At 39.1% G+C, this 17,841-nt stretch overlaps 2 protein-coding genes across 7 annotated transcripts in view; one reads left to right on the plus strand and one right to left on the minus strand.

The window, feature by feature from the left end:
* Dys (Dystrophin) overlaps positions 1-10,288 on the plus strand; it is a 237,339-nt gene extending 227,051 nt beyond the window's left edge. For 3 of the 6 annotated variants that reach the window (XM_043424673.1, XM_043424679.1, XM_043424675.1), the window contains 10 exons: positions 3,333-3,592; positions 3,966-4,124; positions 4,265-4,401; positions 4,751-4,964; positions 5,217-5,302; positions 5,515-5,842; positions 6,039-6,789; positions 7,003-7,117; positions 7,677-7,784; positions 8,465-10,288. In XM_043424673.1, coding sequence (XP_043280608.1) covers positions 3,333-3,592; positions 3,966-4,124; positions 4,265-4,401; positions 4,751-4,964; positions 5,217-5,302; positions 5,515-5,842; positions 6,039-6,789; positions 7,003-7,117; positions 7,677-7,784; positions 8,465-8,562 — 2,256 coding nt within the window. In that variant the 3' untranslated portion in view covers positions 8,563-10,288. Of the gene's footprint in view, positions 1-3,332; positions 3,593-3,965; positions 4,125-4,264; positions 4,402-4,750; positions 4,965-5,216; positions 5,303-5,514; positions 5,843-6,038; positions 6,790-7,002; positions 7,118-7,676; positions 7,785-7,982; positions 7,997-8,464 lie in introns of all 6 variants that reach the window. The other 3 variants (XM_043424677.1, XM_043424674.1, XM_043424678.1) reach the window with 3 other exon arrangements.
* A 3,798-nt stretch (positions 10,289-14,086) lies between these two features.
* Positions 14,087-16,742, minus strand: Fer3 (48 related 3). The gene is made up of 4 exons (XM_043423068.1): positions 16,317-16,742; positions 15,684-15,838; positions 15,309-15,468; positions 14,087-15,055 (listed from the first exon to the last, which is right to left on the minus strand). The coding sequence occupies exons 1-4, from the start codon at positions 16,362-16,364 to the stop codon at positions 14,903-14,905; spliced, it is 516 nt and encodes a 171-aa protein (XP_043279003.1). The 5' UTR covers positions 16,365-16,742; the 3' UTR covers positions 14,087-14,902.
* Positions 16,743-17,841: the final 1,099 nt, after the last annotated feature.

Raw genomic sequence — 17,841 nt, forward strand, 5'->3', positions numbered from 1 at the left:
AAAGTTCGGCGCTCGTTATTTTGCTGTTTCTCGAGTACAGAAAAAGATTTTGAATTGTACAGGAAAAAAACTGTCAGATAAAAATGAAAACAGTGTCCTCGAGTTGAGTTTTCAGAAACTCGATTGAACTTGATCGAAAATCTTTTCCGAATATCTCCGTGATGACTGCAAAGTAGAAAAAATGGCTCATTTTTCTAGCATCGTTGCTCAAAATAAAAACATAAATACGAATGCTGGTATGCAGAGTGGAAATAAAGCTCGACGCTTGACTCGAAAAGCCCCATCATTATATATGAATGGGTTATTTAGAGCGAATGAAAAAAATATATATAGATTACCATTTGGCGCGTTCTCCGTTCACAGTGCACTTTGTGCTCTCTGTGCGAATCCTCGCGTCGACAATAAAAGCACGCCCTTGCACTTTGCGCCAAGTCCCACGTTTTTCAAACCCTCTGAGTGTGCACCAAGAGCTGAGAGCCTCCGATCAATTTCTAGCCGTGGAAATTGAATTTACGCTTTTCTCATAGCCTCGCCTCGACGTCGTAACCGTCCTCGTTCTTTATTCCGCACATTTTTTTCGTTCACACATTCGGTGCATCGTGCGCTCTCACACTGGCAACCCTCTCGTCGAGCTCGAAAGCTTTTTCTTTGCAATTCACTCGCAAATTTATTTTCATACCGCGCACAGTCTCTCCCACAATTGATAGTTATACATTTTTTTCAACCATTCCCGACGCGAGTCCTTTCATATCTACGTTCGATCGAGTTCCCCATTTTTTCCGGCGTCGTCGAATATTTGAAAAAACGTCATGCTGCGTGGCAATTCGTCTCGTAAGTTCCCATCGAAACCAAAACGAAGAGGTTGTCCTGCAGCTTGTAATTATTCCCAGTACAAGATGATTGAGTTTTCCGTCGGTTTGCAGGGGTTCACTCATGCGCTGAAATTTCGCAACAAAAATCTGCGGGCGCCTGTATTATCCCTCCAGTTTTATCAGCTCCGAACACTCTTTGTCACAGCGTGTCGGTCACACCCGATCGATGTATCGATCGAAGCCTTTGAAAAATCGCACAAAAGATGCGAGACGTATAGGTCGATGTGGTCCGAGAGCAGAATAAAATGAGATAGCGGGGCGTTGTGAGAGAACGAGAAGACGAGGATTCTCTTGTCACGACTCGACAAAAGCGTCCAAAGGTTAAGGTCTAGTGTACTTGCGGGTTACGAACTCGAGACTTATAATAGATGCACGTGGCATTCTGCCAGAAATGTTTTCGCGCGAGGCGCCATAATATATGACTTTTTTCACTCGGTCCCTCGTCTCGTCCCATCTCTCCATCTTTCTCCCCTTCCTCCGAGCCGTCTCTCTGTCGAAACGGTAGTGGAGACCTCAACATTTTTGGAATCCGGTTAAGTTGACGCGAATTCGAAGCTCGTTCGCTTATTCGACTGCTGCACTTTTGAACTAACTAGAAGTCCGTGGCAGCTGAAAAATGATTTGGGAGCTCGAATTCTTCACAAGAAATTTCAAATTCGACGCATGATCAAAGGGTTATTGCGGTGGAGAAAGTGGACAGTGACGGAGGAGCCGCTAACAAAATATCCGGATATTTTGTTGTCCATCTTCGCTTCTCGTGCCATTCCCCTCTTTTCGTTTTCTCATCTCCCCGAAACTTAATACGAGTGTACCTCGACGACGGATATTATGAGGATAAGAGAAAAGCCACGGGCGAAACGTCAGCCCGGACACGTCGACTATCCTCGAGCGGTCTCACAGGAACGTGCTATTTTTAGTCGAATCCATGGAGTGGCGAACCCCGAAATTCTCTGGTGAATTGCCCCGGACCCTGCCCATCCCCGTTTCCCTGCCTTCCTTCGACGTTGCCCAACGATACGTTAAAACCAGCGTGATGCTGCGAACGGTCTCCTTGTGTACGGATGACAACAACGCAATTCCATTTTACTGTGTTTTTTCTTATTGAATTTCGTTCATCTATCTATCATTTTGACTAGAACTGCCAAAAAAAAAAATTCCCCTTCAAATAAAATTGAAAGTATTGAATAATTTTCATTTTGAACACCAAAAAGCCTTCAATTGTCGTGGACACATTCCTCATTCGATCTTACTAATGGACGAAAACTGCTCGTGTCATTTCCGCTCGATAAAAATCCAGCAGTGCCTATAAAAATATCAATGAATTGAAAGTAGAACTAAAGCAAAAGTTGGCAAATGCTTTTTATGAGGGCATGATTTATCGAGTGGAGGTGAAAAATTTCAAACAAGCCACCAGTGCAGAACTTTTGGTGTCTTTGTTTCAAGAAACTGCGCTCTTGAGCTGAAAGTTCGTTTAATCACCCAATGGACCGACAACCGCGTGGACAAAACCTCGCCAATTGTGCACAGAGTAGAGAGAGCGAGAGTTCCGAGGGAGGGGAGGGCTGAGGACGGTATCGTTTGGCGCCAGACAATTAACTTATCGTTAGTAAATTCCACGAATGAGAGTGTCTCTCGTAGCTTATGCGACGTGCCAAGGGGCTCTCAAGTTAACTTTAATTGCCAGCACGACTATCCCTTATGAATGGCACTGCAGACGTTGCAAAATGAAAAAAGCGCTTTTCCTTTTTTCTACTCCTTTTCCGCTGTCTCTTCATCGCCCGCGAAAGTGTGAGTGTGCAAATTTATATGCAATTTATCGGTTGACATTTTCATTCGAATCGTCTCCGGTGGCGTTCCTAATTCACTAATAACCATCATGAATTCCAGTCTTTTCGTACCATTCCTTCCATCGATATCCGACCATTTTTGCTGGATTAATCAAGGAATTTCGAATAATGTTGATCCTCATAGGACCACATCAAGTACCTTAAAAAACCGATGAAAAATGTTGGAAGGAATTTGAAATAGCATTAAAAGCCGTGTTCGTTGAGGTAATTGAGTAGAATTATTTAACCCGAGTAATGAGCCCGAGGTCGCGGATGAGAACGAATAGAGAACGCGACTCCGCTACACTTACAAGCAACTTCTCCACGCATAAGGATTAAGATCGTTGACCGAGATCACGACCTCGGATCGCTGAGATAAGCTATTTAAATCAATGTATAAAACTATACGGAAATCCTGCTGTTTTGAGCGCGTGCTACTGTGCACGTCGAGGAGGTTAAACTCCGTGCCCGAGTATTTGTATACATTTTTAGATATAAATTTTTAAAATTACAGTTTTTCTGAGCACTCGCGTAACCTCGTAGGTCACTGTTTGGCTTATGAATTTATTATCGAAATAATTACATCGTAGTTTTGTGAAAAACTAATGGAAAACCCTCAACATTTTGGTTGCAGAAAATGTGCGTATTCCAGAAGGCACTCGAAGATCTTTCTTCGCGGATGGCAGGTGCGGAAGCGTTACAGAGCGGTTGGCAAAATCCTACTGATCCACCAGAGGCCACCGAAATGCTGGAACAGTTGCAAAAGTTTGGCGACAGATTGGGCCCCATTCAACGGAACATAGAGGAGGCCAACGACCAGGCGAGCCTGTTCGCCAACAGTAGTGTCATCGTGTCTCACGCTCTCCTCGCCAAACTCGAAGATTTAAATACGAGGTAAAGGGAACCGTCTTGATCGACGCTCTTTTTTTCAAAGTTACTTCCAACTATTGATCTGCCCCCTTCATCGATGTCTGCTTGTCAAGTTGGAGGTAGAAATAGTGCGCATTTGGGTGAGAGAGCGAAAACGAAAGTACACAAAAAATAAATTCATTTGTGGTTTAAATAAAACTGCTGTTAATGTCCTTTGAATTTTTTATGTCAAGAGTATCTAAAAAGAATAACGCTAATAAGTGAACTGTAATCCTCACTGAATTGAGTTACCAAAGCTTGTGTTGACTCCTGGAGTTTTTAGAGGAAATAATTAATAATAACAAGTGACAATTGGAAATGATTGGAAAGTCAATTCTAATAATTCTCTTTGTCGTAGATGGAAAATACTGCAAGTGGCGGTTGACGAGCGTTACAAGCTCTTAAGTGGTTTCGGAAAGGACGGCAGTACACCGGGTAGTCAGGCCTTTCTCGCTGGTAGTGTCGAGCCACCGTGGGAGAGGGCGCTCACACCGGCCAAAGTGCCTTACTACATCAAGTAATGGCAAACCGATAATTGACTTTTAGCTCTTTTGTTCGACGAACTTGGGATCAAATGCGCGAGTTTCTCGTTTCATTCAATTACATTGTTATCATTATTTCATTGCGTAACCCATTTATTATTGTTTTCCTAATCAGTCATCAATTGGAAACAACGCATTGGGATCACCCCAAAATGATTGATCTCATGTCCTCATTGGCTGACCTCAACGAGGTCCGTTTCTCCGCCTATAGAACCGCCATGAAGCTTCGGACTGTCCAGAAGAGATTATGCTGTAAAGTATCCACCAAAATACATTTTTTTTAGTTGAATATAACAGATTAAAATTCAATTTAAGGTTCGATAATCACGTTGAAAGTTTTTTTAATACTAAAAAAAGCTTCAGCATATTTCAACTTCCAATATTTTCTCCATCATGTTTCAATGTTCAATTTGACTAAGCGTATATAACGAGGATAAAAAGCTTCGAGTCACATCAATCAATGTTCACTTCATCGTGACCCTCGATTATTGAGACAGAAAAGAAACTGTCCGAAACATCAATCTGCCAATAATCTAATATTCACAATAATTTAAACTTATTAATCTGTAAATATTATTTTGTTTCATCATTCGTTAAAAAGTGGATCTACTGAGTCTATCTTCGGCATTGGAACAATTCGATTCCCATGGTTTGAGAGCCCAGAACGACAAACTGATCGACATCCCCGACATGGTCACCGTACTTACGTCACTCTACGAGGTTATCGCAGCCGACAATCCGACTCAGGTTATCGTGCCGCTCTGCATAGATCTAGCTATCAACTGGCTACTTAATGTATATGATAGGTACGCTAGGTGAATATATACTTCATGATGAACCTATGTCGGTGTGTGCTTGACGAGTAACGACGCCTTTTTCCAACCCGTTTCCCAACCGTTCTACACGTCGAACTGTTATTTGAAACCTCGGTTATTGACAGGCATGGCATGCTACCCTCTCGTAGAAATACAGTTTTAGTCAAATCGCTGAGAAATGTGCTTCGTTCTCGTAGACCAATCTGTGGAACAGAGCTTCTAAACTTCTATCAAACGCTCTTTACTTTTCAGTCAACGAACCGGGCAAATACGCGTGTTATCCTTCAAAGTCGGCCTAGTACTCCTCTGCAAAGGTCATCTCGAAGAGAAATACAGATGTAAGTGAATTTTAGAGTTGGCACAGGAACGAAAATTTAAATATTTTTGTCACTAAAATCGATAATACGTTGAGTGAAAAGCAAAATAATTGGAAATTAATTTTTTTTTTGTTTTTAATGATAAATTTGTTTTGTATAGTTGTCAAATGGATTTGTCGATGATTCATGCTATTTGTGTCCTTCGTATAATCATGATTTTTCTGTACTTCCAGATTTGTTCAGGCTCATCGCTGACCCTAACAGACTGGTAGACCAAAGAAAACTCGGGCTTTTGCTGCACGATTGCATTCAAGTTCCGAGACAATTGGGCGAAGTAGCAGCATTCGGAGGTTCTAATATCGAGCCGAGTGTACGGAGTTGTTTCGAAAAAGCAGGGAAGGACAAAAATGAAATCGAAGCCGTACACTTCCTTAGTTGGCTGCAGCAGGAACCACAGAGCATGGTCTGGCTGCCGGTATTGCATAGATTGTCGGCTGCTGAAGGTGCAAAACATCAGGCGAAATGCAACATTTGTAAAGAATATCCGATAGTTGGATTCAGGCAAGTTTATCTTGTTCAATATTCTCCGTTTTTATTTTATATCACATAATACCGTTCGTACCACGAGAAATAATAAACTGAAGGGTTTTCATTTTGAAATTTCTCGTTTCGTCAACAATGCCATAATTTTCAAATCAATCATTTATTCACGCTAGGTCGATTTTGGTACCATTTGATTAAAATCTTTCATTTACAGATATCGCTGTCTGAAGTGTTTTAACTTCGACATGTGTCAAAACTGTTTCTTCTCCGGGCGCAAAGCGAAAAATCATAAGCTGACCCATCCGATGCAAGAATACTGTACTGCAACAACATCGGGCGAAGATGTCCGAGACTTTACTCGAGCATTGAGAAACAAATTCAAGTCGAAGCGTTACTTCAAGAAACATCCTCGAGTAGGTTACTTGCCGGTGCAAACGGTTCTGGAAGGCGATGCCTTGGAAAGTCCAGCACCATCGCCACAGCACAGTACTCTCAGCCAGGATATGCACTCGAGATTGGAGATGTATGCGTCAAGATTGGCCGAAGTTGAGTTGTCACGTACGAGAAGCAATTCCACTCCTGACAGCGATGACGAGCATCAGTTAATCGCCCATTACTGTCAGAGCTTGAACGGCGGTGATAACATCAATGTACCGAGAAGTCCGGTACAAGTAATGGCCGCTATCGACGCTGAACAGAGAGAAGAACTGGAGGCCATGATTCGTGAACTCGAGGAAGAGAATGCAACTTTGCAAGCAGAGTACGAGAGATTAAGATCAAAACAAACACCGGGATCGACACCGGAAGACGGTCATGGCACGAGGCAGCCTGATTGTGATATGATCGCCGAAGCTAAACTGCTTCGACAACATAAGGGACGCCTGGAGGCTCGAATGCAAATCCTTGAGGATCATAATCGCCAATTGGAAGCACAATTACAGAGACTCAGACAACTGTTGGATGAGGTTAGATTCTCTTCCTTTCTACCTCTGCTATTTAAGAAATTCGATTCGTAAAGTTTGATACAATGTTGAAGCAGAATTGAGGCTGAAAATAATTAATGTAATAAGAAATGTAAACTATTCCCTTCGTTTGTAAGTTCACGCACAAAAACTTTCATTTTTTCATAAGAGATCAATCTAATCGTATTTTTTCTTCGATTCCCATCGATGATTCAGCCCAACGCTTCGTCACCGTCGAAAACCGGAACTTTACAAACCAGAAGCGTCACAGCTTCGCAATTAGCGACGGATTCTCCAGCCAAAATGAACGGCCATTATCACGATACACCAGGTCAGTATGAAAAATTTTCATTTTGTAGCAGGAAAACTAAACTATTTAACCCCATACGTCTAAATTCAGGTTCATTCTAGAAAAAATCCTCTTTTGATGATAGAAAAAGAATATTGAATAGACTTCATCATTAAATATTTACCACCGTTCAATGATTTTAAAAAATGAGTGTAGTTATCAATATCAATAAAATTCCCTGTCAAAATATCGACCCTCTAGAATACCTTATTGGAGAAAAATCTAACAAGGAAAACGAACCAAAGAGGTTCGAAATTCACGAATTTGTCTCAAAAAAGGAACTTGAACAGTAGAAGTTGAAAACCGTTTTTTATTCTGATTCGCTCGGTACCAGATGATCTTCCTTAAAATGGGCAATATAACACCACGGCTAAAGAAACTTAGCGTCTTTGAAAACATTTCTCAGTAACACTGTGCAAAAAATGTTATAGAACATTCTTCCACCATCATTTAACACATCAGCACATTGTAAAAATTGTCAAAAAATTCGACTTTCCATTAAACACATGAAAAATTAACATATGGGTATGTGGGCGTATAGGTGGAGGAGGCTCGGGTGAAGGCAGAATTGGAAGTCTAGAAAGACCGCCACCCCCACCCCATTCTCACAGCGTTAGCCATAACGTGGGTAATCTTTTGCATATGGCAGGTGCGTTCATCCACTCATTATTCTATTTTCAGCATTCGAAAATATTTAACTTTCCAAATAATCGTCTGCATAACAATCATTCCGCTTTCAACATCGTTGGTTGTCTGGAAAATAGAGTCGCATTGCTACGTATAACTTCAATAAACATGCAATAATGGTCTAACTTGTAATTTGCTTATCTGCTTACGCATACGCCAGGATGGATGTAAAAGGTGAGTTCCCCTCTTGGCGCCATCATGCTTCACATGCCACCGATGAACGACCATTTCATTATTAGTTCTCGGTTCATGATTTCAGGATTAACGTAGCATTCTCATTGAGGGATCCAAACATTTGTAGTTAAACTTATAAAAATTTTAATCACGTAATTTCCCTATTGTTTTCGAAGTCATGAGATAAAATGTCGAAAATTGCGGTCCGTTCATTTTGAACTCGAAATTTCATGATACCGCGTTGATTGTCTGACTTTCGTAATTTTTCTCCTACTATAATAATCGATCCCTCTGAATTTGCCCTGTAAATATGAAAAAAAATCAAACACATACTGCGAATCTTAAATTGCTTTTGATCTAACATTTGTTTAACCCTTTCGTAGAAGTTGAAATCGATGTAAGATAAAAGTCACTGTGTACTCTTACTGTCTATGTTAGACGTATTCTCACAGCATATATTGTTCACAGATGATCTGGGCAAAGCTGTCGGTGAACTGGTAACAGTAATGACTGAAGATGCAACCAAGACAAACGGTCAAAGAGCACCACCACCAGCTTTCAACTGACGCATATCATGATAGACATACTTCACAAAATTCGTACAGACATTTCACAACTCGCAAAAAGTGACGTCCCTAATAGAGGAACGAGCATAAGTAAATCAACAGAAAATAACAAGGAAATATTGAAAACGACGGCCGATTATCATTTTGAAAAGAATCATGATTAGGGAAGATAACTCGACATTCATCATTATAACATATTTATAATCGTAAACGATGACCAAGACAAGTCTGGCTCTAACGCATATCAGCGAAAAGTACATGGTACATACAGATATATACATATACATATATATCTACAGCGCAAATGCAGGGTCAGGGAACCAACTACAGTGGTTTTGGCTATTTTATAAAATTTGATATTCGCCATTGTATAGCTGTTGAATGGAGACATAGAGGGAGCAAAAGAGAGAGAAAATAGAGAAGTTGAGTGAAAAGAAGAGATAGAAAGAGCTGAGAAGAAAACAAATGATGAGACGGCGGAGAAAGGAAAAAATATGAAATAATAGAAAACGGGGCGGGAGCAAAAGCAAAGAAAACATTTTAAAAAATATTATAAAGAAAGGCCGAAAACAAAGGTGGAATGAATACATGAGCAAATACTGATTAAGGCAAATTATCATTTGGCTTCAGCGGTTCCCTGAGTATATGAACAATTTACTACAAAATATATCGACTCGTCATATCACGAAAAAATGAACACAATTATCATTAACGAGAATTGGATTGTTACGCTTGCTAGCTTCATAAAAAAAAAAACAAAAAAGTCGAATTTAAAAAACAATACATATATATATATATATAAATAAAAAATTGAAGAGAAACCGTCGAAATGAAGAAAATCATTGACGAAATAATCCTTAAATAAAAAATGCATACGCAGCATTGTATCAAATTGCATAATCCATAGAGCGTGTAGACTATAAACAACGTTTTGCAAACACCCTAATTATGTTAACTGCCATTGGCGCACGTCCTCCAAATCATAAACGAGCGACTAATGAAATCGCGTGTAAAGAAATAATACCACGATTCAACGCGTCCGCAGTCACAGATGTATTGACATCGATACACATACCATATTCACGCATATCGAGTTTTTTAAGTTCTGGACTCCAGCAGAACACGTCTCTTGACGTTTTCATATCAACCGACTCAAAGTCTCTTTATCAAATTATCAGCTTTGTTATTTCGCGATTAATGTGGAAATCAGATCGAAGAAGACCATTTTTTATATGATTCAGTGACGAAGAAAATGACGTAAATGATAAGTGAACGAACTAAATCAGGTAGTCACGTTCACTACGATTTTATCATAATTAACCCTTTCCCTAATCCGAACAATGTTTCGTATTTTTTTATAAACTTTACGTAGATTTTAATGATTTTTACTGTCTCCGAGGACTCGATACAGTGCGGCGATGGATTCACAATTTTTAGCCTCTTTTCTCTTCCATCGATCCTACATTGCAACACGAATTTTTAATGCAAAAGAAATAATGAACAATTGATATCGAAAATTACTTGGAGGCCAAGCGGATTCAATGCCGACGACAAAATTACTCCACTGTGTCGGGCCCTTGTGCCTACCAAACCCCAATGTTATGTACATTTAAAGATATATTGATAACCTTTTTCTCCCAAACAAAACCATCTGATTTACAAACTGTAGGCTGTATTCTCATATCATGTAATAAAGTTGTCTAGAAAATAATGTCAAGACGATAAATCACGGATTCGTATTTTTATTTATCTCACCTAATATACCGACCAAATTCCAAGAGAAACACGTTGCTATTGCAGGTGAGTTGAAATATTCTTTTTTATATAGAATTGCAGAAATAAATTGGGCTTGGTTTGTTTAGAATAAATATGTTTGAGTGGAGAACACAAAATTATCAATTATAAATACAACTCTACTAGAAGCACATTCTTACATAAACTTCTATTGGTACCAGGATAATGAATAATTTAAAAAATGTCTACCACGTGACAAGAATAAAAATAAAATATTAATCTCAATTATACATAAATATTGTATAATTTTATTGGATGATTTTAAGTTTTTTTCCGGTTCAGTGGATACATTTTTGTGCGTTGATAAAATTATGGCAATCGGTCGGTGTAGATAAATTTGATATTTGAATAATTCTGAATGGATATTGCATAATTTGTTCGCTTTGTTTACGTTCATCACGTGTTTACGTTTCACGTGTTTACACTTGGTCGTGTTTGGACTCTGGCTGCGGAGAATTCGCTTCGCATGCTTCGTATCGCAGGAGCGGTAGTGGAGTGGGGATAGCGACGTTAGGCCAGCGAACGAGGGAGAGGTAGGGATGGGCGGAGCCCGCGCGTAGCAGCACGAGACAGGAGAGAGTGCGCAACATATTTCGCTTCACTCACTGCTCGCCCGGTGCCGGTGCGGTGCACGGTGCCCGGAGCGTGAGTGTTCGTTACGCATTTGTAGATTCCAGCGCATTGAGAAAACAGGGCACAAAATACGACACGTGGAATTCTACTTTATCCTGAATGACTAAAATAATCTTTTCCTACGATTCAGTTTTTTTCAATCAACCAATAAACAAATAAAACAGAAACTAATAAAAATTGATAGCGGTCATAATTTTAAGAGTTATTGTGTAATTTTAACAGTAATTTTACTCTCACTGAAGCAACTAATCGATCACCTAAATTACAAAATAGAAGAGCGTAGAATCGTAAAAATCAATAAATTACACGAAAACACAACGTAACGAATATTGGAGTTAAAATTTAATGAAAAATAACGATTCCTTCGTATTTGCCGTTCATCATGAATATACAATTTTTTTTCTTTGATTTCTAAGAATTCCTTTTATTGATGCAATTAAATGTATAAGCCGATAGGGATGTCTTCGCACTCGACGTTATTATCGTCACAAAATTTGCGCGTGAAAAAACTTTGGCGAAACGAAAATAATATCGAGACAAGGGCCAGTAACAGAAACAGTTCAGTGACGACGCTTGTAACACGCAGCTTCGAGAGTCGTGTGTATGCTCGCACGCGCGCGTGTTCGCAAGCGAGCTAAGATGCAACCATAGATACGAGCAACGCAACGCAAAGCAAAGCACCTAACGCACGGTCCTAAAGCCATGGGGTTGTCGGCAAGCGAAGACGGACAAGTCTGTAAATCTACTCAATATATTTTGTTAGTTAGACACAGTTCCGAGCTTGATGCAGTTCCTGTATCACTTCGAAGTCGCGCAGGCAAGATTCCATGCAGATAAGTCGGAGTTGCAAACGCTGCACGCTAAGCAATGCACGCGAGGTCTATAACCGCAGCTATGTACAGCATTACGAATAGTTTTTACTAGTCAAATGCTAACAATGGGACGCGAGCAACCGAGCACGTGGCACCCCCACGCGGGCACACTCGATTCTCCCCGAAACGGTGGTACAGGTTGTCGCCACAATTGTTTCTGTTACTCGATATTGGCTTATCTTATATATTTGCGCGAAAACGATTTTCTGAGAAAAGAAACGTAGGGTAGAGTCGGCAAAGGAGAGCCCTCTTCGAAAACGTGGACATTTTTTTCGCTAACGTTAATTTCCAAATTCAATCAGTCGCACAATTAAATAACGAGTTTTTTCTCTCGCGCTCGGTGTAAAGTTTAATTTTTGGTGAATATAAAAACCCAAGTTCGTTCTCGAAAAAAGACCAGCGAAAATGTAAATTTGTGATAATTAATCGATTACGATTTTCTACGATGCGGTGAAGTGATAACACAAGTTAAAGGTGAAGTGATAAGTTCGAAACATGGGAGCACAAAGAAACATAGGAATTAAGAAGTGTGTTGAAGATATGTGGAAAGTTCTTCACGATCGGAACTGATCGGAACCATGGAACAGGATAAGAGGAAGAGGGAGAGCGAGAGGATCGTGAAGGAAACCGGAGAGCGCGAGGATCGCGAAGGAAAAAGGTAGGAAGAAGATCGAGGACCGTTCCTGTAAACGTGAGTAATTACAACAACGATTTTTTTCACAAATATACGTACGTGAAGTATGAAAAATGGTTTTCATCTTACAAATGTATAAATGCATGTTCTACCTATTCGAATGATCAAAATACACGAACGTCTCGATGACTCTTATTGATATAATGACGTTACAATATTTTTTAAATTTTCCATTAAAGTTACCTAGCTTACCAACAAAAGTAAGGTGGTTGTTGCGTAAATTGATAGAAAATTTATGTGCTAGAAATGTTTTCTGGTAGATATGTTACGTGGTAGACATTTTCTAAATAATTTATTTTCATGGTTCTGATAGAGTTGATATACATGGTAGTTGTACAACCAAAATTAACTTCATTTTTCAAAAAGAGTTTTTACATTTGGTGGAGCTGTTACGAGGTAGTATTCGGTCATGGTGGAAATATTAGAGACTTGATATATTGAGTATAAATGAATTTTGGTATAAATGTTTCTGATAGAATTGAATCTTGGTAGAATGTTTTCTGGTAGAGAATGCAAATGTGCCCTTTAAGTTCTGTACTCGATTGTCAATAAAGTTGCAAATCTCTGTCGTCGATTCTTTTTTATCGACGAAAACGACCGTCGTGACATCTGTGCTTTTGAAAATAGACCCTGACGTTGGACCAGGCTCTTGAGTCCTCGTATTTTTTCGGACAATCTCCACCCTATTGAATTTATTGGAGCAAGCTTTCGAGGTAGAGAAAGAATCGTTCGTACCGACAAAACGTGTGGAGTAATAAAAAGAAGCACACAAAATGTTATATGCAATAATTTAATCGGCCAGAAATAAACTACAGAATTCCGTTGAAATACAACAATGTGATCTCCAATTTTTTCATCATTACATGAATGCAAAAAATTATGAATGTGCACGCGATTACTCCACGCCACGAACACGTATTCATCAGTGACAAATAATCGGAGTACTAGAGCCATTTTGAAAATTTATGCCTACACGGAGAGACTTTTATACGAATATTTCCGATGAATTTGCTAGAAAAATTTGCTATCTTTTGTACCAGCGCTGTTCTAAATCGCCATTCTATTACATTTCACCAAAGTGCATAATAATTTTGATGCCGAAAGCAATTCTCTCAAATTTTACTGTGTACGACAGGCAAAATTTATGTCTGCGACATTCTTACATCGAACGATGTATCGATATCCGAATGTGACTCGTGTCTTTGGCGAAATATTAAAAATTGGTGAATTGGACTGGACGAATTGCCTGAAATTTTACTATGTGCCACTGGTTAATTTTCATGTTTATACGGAGCAACGCCTCCTATAAATATCGAGCAAAAATCAGTGCGATAAAAGGGAAAATACGAAACTATGCAATTTTTCGTATAGCACAGCGAGAAACGACTGCTGTGTTATTTCCTAAATTTTTATCAAATCATTTCATTATTTACTATATTTTTTATCGAAATTCGCTCGGTCTTCATTTTTGATATAGTACAGCGCGTCATTTACTATGAACAGTGGTAATGGTTCCCCAAACTTTTGCATTATTTAAGACATTCTGTAGCGATTATTATTATAATATCGATGTGGTCCGACGTTACTATAAAAACATAGTAATTTTTGCTATAAAAGTCTCTCCGTGTACACTCAGCAGCACCTTAGGATCGTTGATGGCACATTTTCTAAAAACACTCGAACCTCGAGGGCAACAAAACCACTGTGGATCGATGGTCTTGTTCAGCGAGCTTGATCAATATTTTTCCAAACCGTTTTCTTTTTATTGATTAATTTTTTTATTGTCATTAGTTTGCATATTTTTTGTCAGCGATTGGATACAAACCAAAGTCCTTATCAATGTACCGCATTTTTTAACGTCGAAATTATTCTTGTCAGCTCTACATTTTCTGGAAGACTTAATTGATGAACTTGCACATCAGTAATATTTAAATAATTATTACTAAAAATGAAAACGTGTTTACAAAGGAGCGTTTTGGAGTAAAGTTGCGAATACCGAAAGACTTGATTATTGAATATTGCTTAGCTCAAGTTGAGAGAATTGCTGGATTATTCTTGTACACGTACCATATTGAAATGATGCGCTGAGAATGCAAGATTTCGTTGGAAAATCGTGAAATTACACACTTTCTCAATCAACAATGGGAAGTTGAGTATTTATTGTGAAAAATCACTTGAAAATTCGAAAAAATATTTAACGAAACGATATAAACCTTATCACATATGTTACGTGGAAGACTGGATTATTTGTTGAACATTTCTTTTTGAAACTTTCGTTCACATAACCATGGAGAGTCTTTTTTAATGTGAAGAATAATTACGTGAATCGAATGAGCTTCGTCGATGCTCAATTCGGTAAATAATATTCACGTGGAATGTAATCGGGTTTCGGACTGCTTGGCTCGATTCCCAAAAGTTCTCCCATGAATGCGATGTAAGTTATTGCAAGACGAAGAGTCTCGATTCGTGATAGTCGCTTTTCGTAAGCGAATGTCGGTACCTGAAAGCAGGTAAGCAAAGTCGTTAGTAAAGGCACGTATCCAAAATGCAAACTCGCATTAAATATGCGTGAACTTGAAAATTTCTTAAATTTTCTCTCATCCCACAAATCTATGACAAAATACTGCCAATTTACGAGGCCAAAGAATCTAGAAAAAGCTGATTTCGAAATTCATTTCTTCGCCGTGTTTTTTGGGACTCGAATTGACCTGCTTTTAATTCATCAATAAAATATTTATTCAGAAGAAACATACCTTTTTACGAAGTTTGTCGAAAGCTTCGTTCAGGTTGAACATTCTTCGTCGCTCCCGAATATTAGCTGCTCGTCTTTGGGAGACCGTCGCAACTCTCCGTCTCGGCTTTTTCGATGTCGATGTCGGCTGATTTGGCAAACGACCGTTTGGTGTATATCGACTGCGAATCACATTTTTTGGCCTATTTCAATAATTATTTGATAATACGAATCTCGAAAGAATCGCAAGACCCTCAGCAACAAATTTTCATGCCGTATACCCAAAGTGTATGTTCACTGAAGGAACGCTTGTCAGAGATTTCAAATCGAGAAAAACTTCCCCGAAATTTTCTAGTTCGAAGGCTGATAACGGGAAAACAAATTACAAAAGTCTAACCTTTGGTGAAGCAAAGCACAAGGCTGCCTGTAAAGTCCGTGATCATTGACGTGACCATGACTGGGCGGTGGCGCTTGATACAAAACCGAGCTATCCCACATTGGGTACGATCCAAACTCGCTTCCTACGTATTGTGACATATCTGACGTTATTACCTGTTTTTAAAGAAACAATATTAAAAACTGAGTTTGTACGATCGTATGAAATTAATGAAAAATGTTGTGTTCGCCAAAAAAAACCATCAATTATTCGAATATTGTATCGTATAATGAGCAAAAATCCTTGCAGTTTTAACGTCAAGATTTGACAATGATCGACGAAAATGACGTCGTGACATTTAGTCACTATTTCTCAGGCCCACGCTCAGGGACATGCACACAAGGACGGTCGTCCAAGAAACACGAATTTTGGTACATTACGCATTGCCAAAAATAACGACAATGTGACCGATCGACAATTACTTCGTTTTAACATTATTGAGAAAGAATTAAACCGATAAATTTAATGAAAATGGGCGTACAAAAGATCGTATGAGTGAATATTATTGAAACGCGAGAAATAAGGAGCTGTTAATTGCACAATAAAAAATGGATCAACAGTTCACATTTAAAATGAATATTCAAACACACTGACTGGTGCTTGATTTCCGTTAATTTCCCACAATGGTTCAGAGTAGCTCATTCCCGTATTTCCAGCAGCGGAGAAATGTTGCCCTTGCCTTTATGTTCCACCGTGATTTAATTGAAATGAAAATCCAACAGAAAATCGTAAATTCACCGAAATCGTGGAAAGTCAGTTAAAAATACTTTTTTTTTTTTAATGGTCTCTTCCGAAATACTTCAAACTACATCACTGCACAACCGTCATATTCGAATGACCAACGAAAACGCGATGAAAAATGTGCGCTTTAAAGCAAATTTTGATATCCCAGGGACGTCAAGTTTATTCGCACTTATAACAATGTCATTTCACATTTGCATGTGTAAACACATAGCCATGGACGCGCGAATACATGGAATATAGATATTGCACTGGTATGTTTACCGCGGGTGATCTCGTTATCGAATGAATCTCCGCAGTACATTTTGAGGATTCTGGAAGCATGAAAATACGAGACGGATAATTCATATGGAAGCCACGCCTTTTTATGTCACGTGACCAGCTAACATTCCTGGTTAAGGGTGCAGAGAAATTCCTCGTAATCGGGGGTTGCTTCTGACGGTTCTCATTGGTCCTATTTCGCGATGTACAATTCGCCCTTGCTCATTGGCTAGCCTCGTCGCGACGGGTACGACCCTTATTGATTGAACTCCCAGTAGGAACGCCTCCATCCTTTTAGCAAATCTTGGTCGCAAAATTTCACAGGCCAACTTTGTCAAAAAATTTATTATTTTTTCATACCTTGCCCCAAACCGTCCACAGACGAAACAAACACTGTCCGCGTGGATCGTCGATTTCTGATGTCCAAAAAACTTAGCGTCAAAGTCACTTTCACGTACAGTTTTTCCATTTTTATTCTCGGGATTGGCTTATTCTTTAAAATACTTTTTTTTTTTTATAGAAAATATAAATTAGAATCATGCATATTTCGAACGCATTTTACTCTTCGTCAGTGAAATGAATTCTTTAATTGGTGGACATTTTTGAGGCGCCCTGAAATTCATCATATTTACTGCCAGTCACACTATATGTGCTCCCTGAAACTGGTCCTATCCTGTGCCCATTTTTTTCTTTTGCTCTTTATCTCGTTTCAATCTCCAACTATATTCATAAATGTATGATTATCAATTGAATATATTTCGACAATTCCTGAAACTATCGATTGTTTGAAGCAAAGATCGAATTGTCGGGATCCTGGAACGCAATTTTCTTTTTGGGCCACTGTTCCTGCACACACAAGCCACAAGCCTAAAGAGAACTGCGTTGCCCTGTGACGTAGTTCTCTCAAAAGATTTCGAATCCCGATAAAATCAATTCTGGAAGATACTAAAATACAATTAAGTTCATGAACTGGCCCACGATAATCAAATTAATTCGTTGAGCCTTTCTGTTGAACCTCTCGTCGGTCACGTGCTGTTACAAGAAGTGTGAAGATCGGGGATGATCGACGTGTGCCGGAGTATGCTCAAACACGTGGCTTCTTTAAACAGCACAATCC

Source organism: Venturia canescens, chromosome 7, assembly GCF_019457755.1.
Source record: "Venturia canescens isolate UGA chromosome 7, ASM1945775v1, whole genome shotgun sequence".
In the NCBI taxonomy this organism is placed as follows: domain Eukaryota; kingdom Metazoa; phylum Arthropoda; class Insecta; order Hymenoptera; family Ichneumonidae; genus Venturia; species Venturia canescens.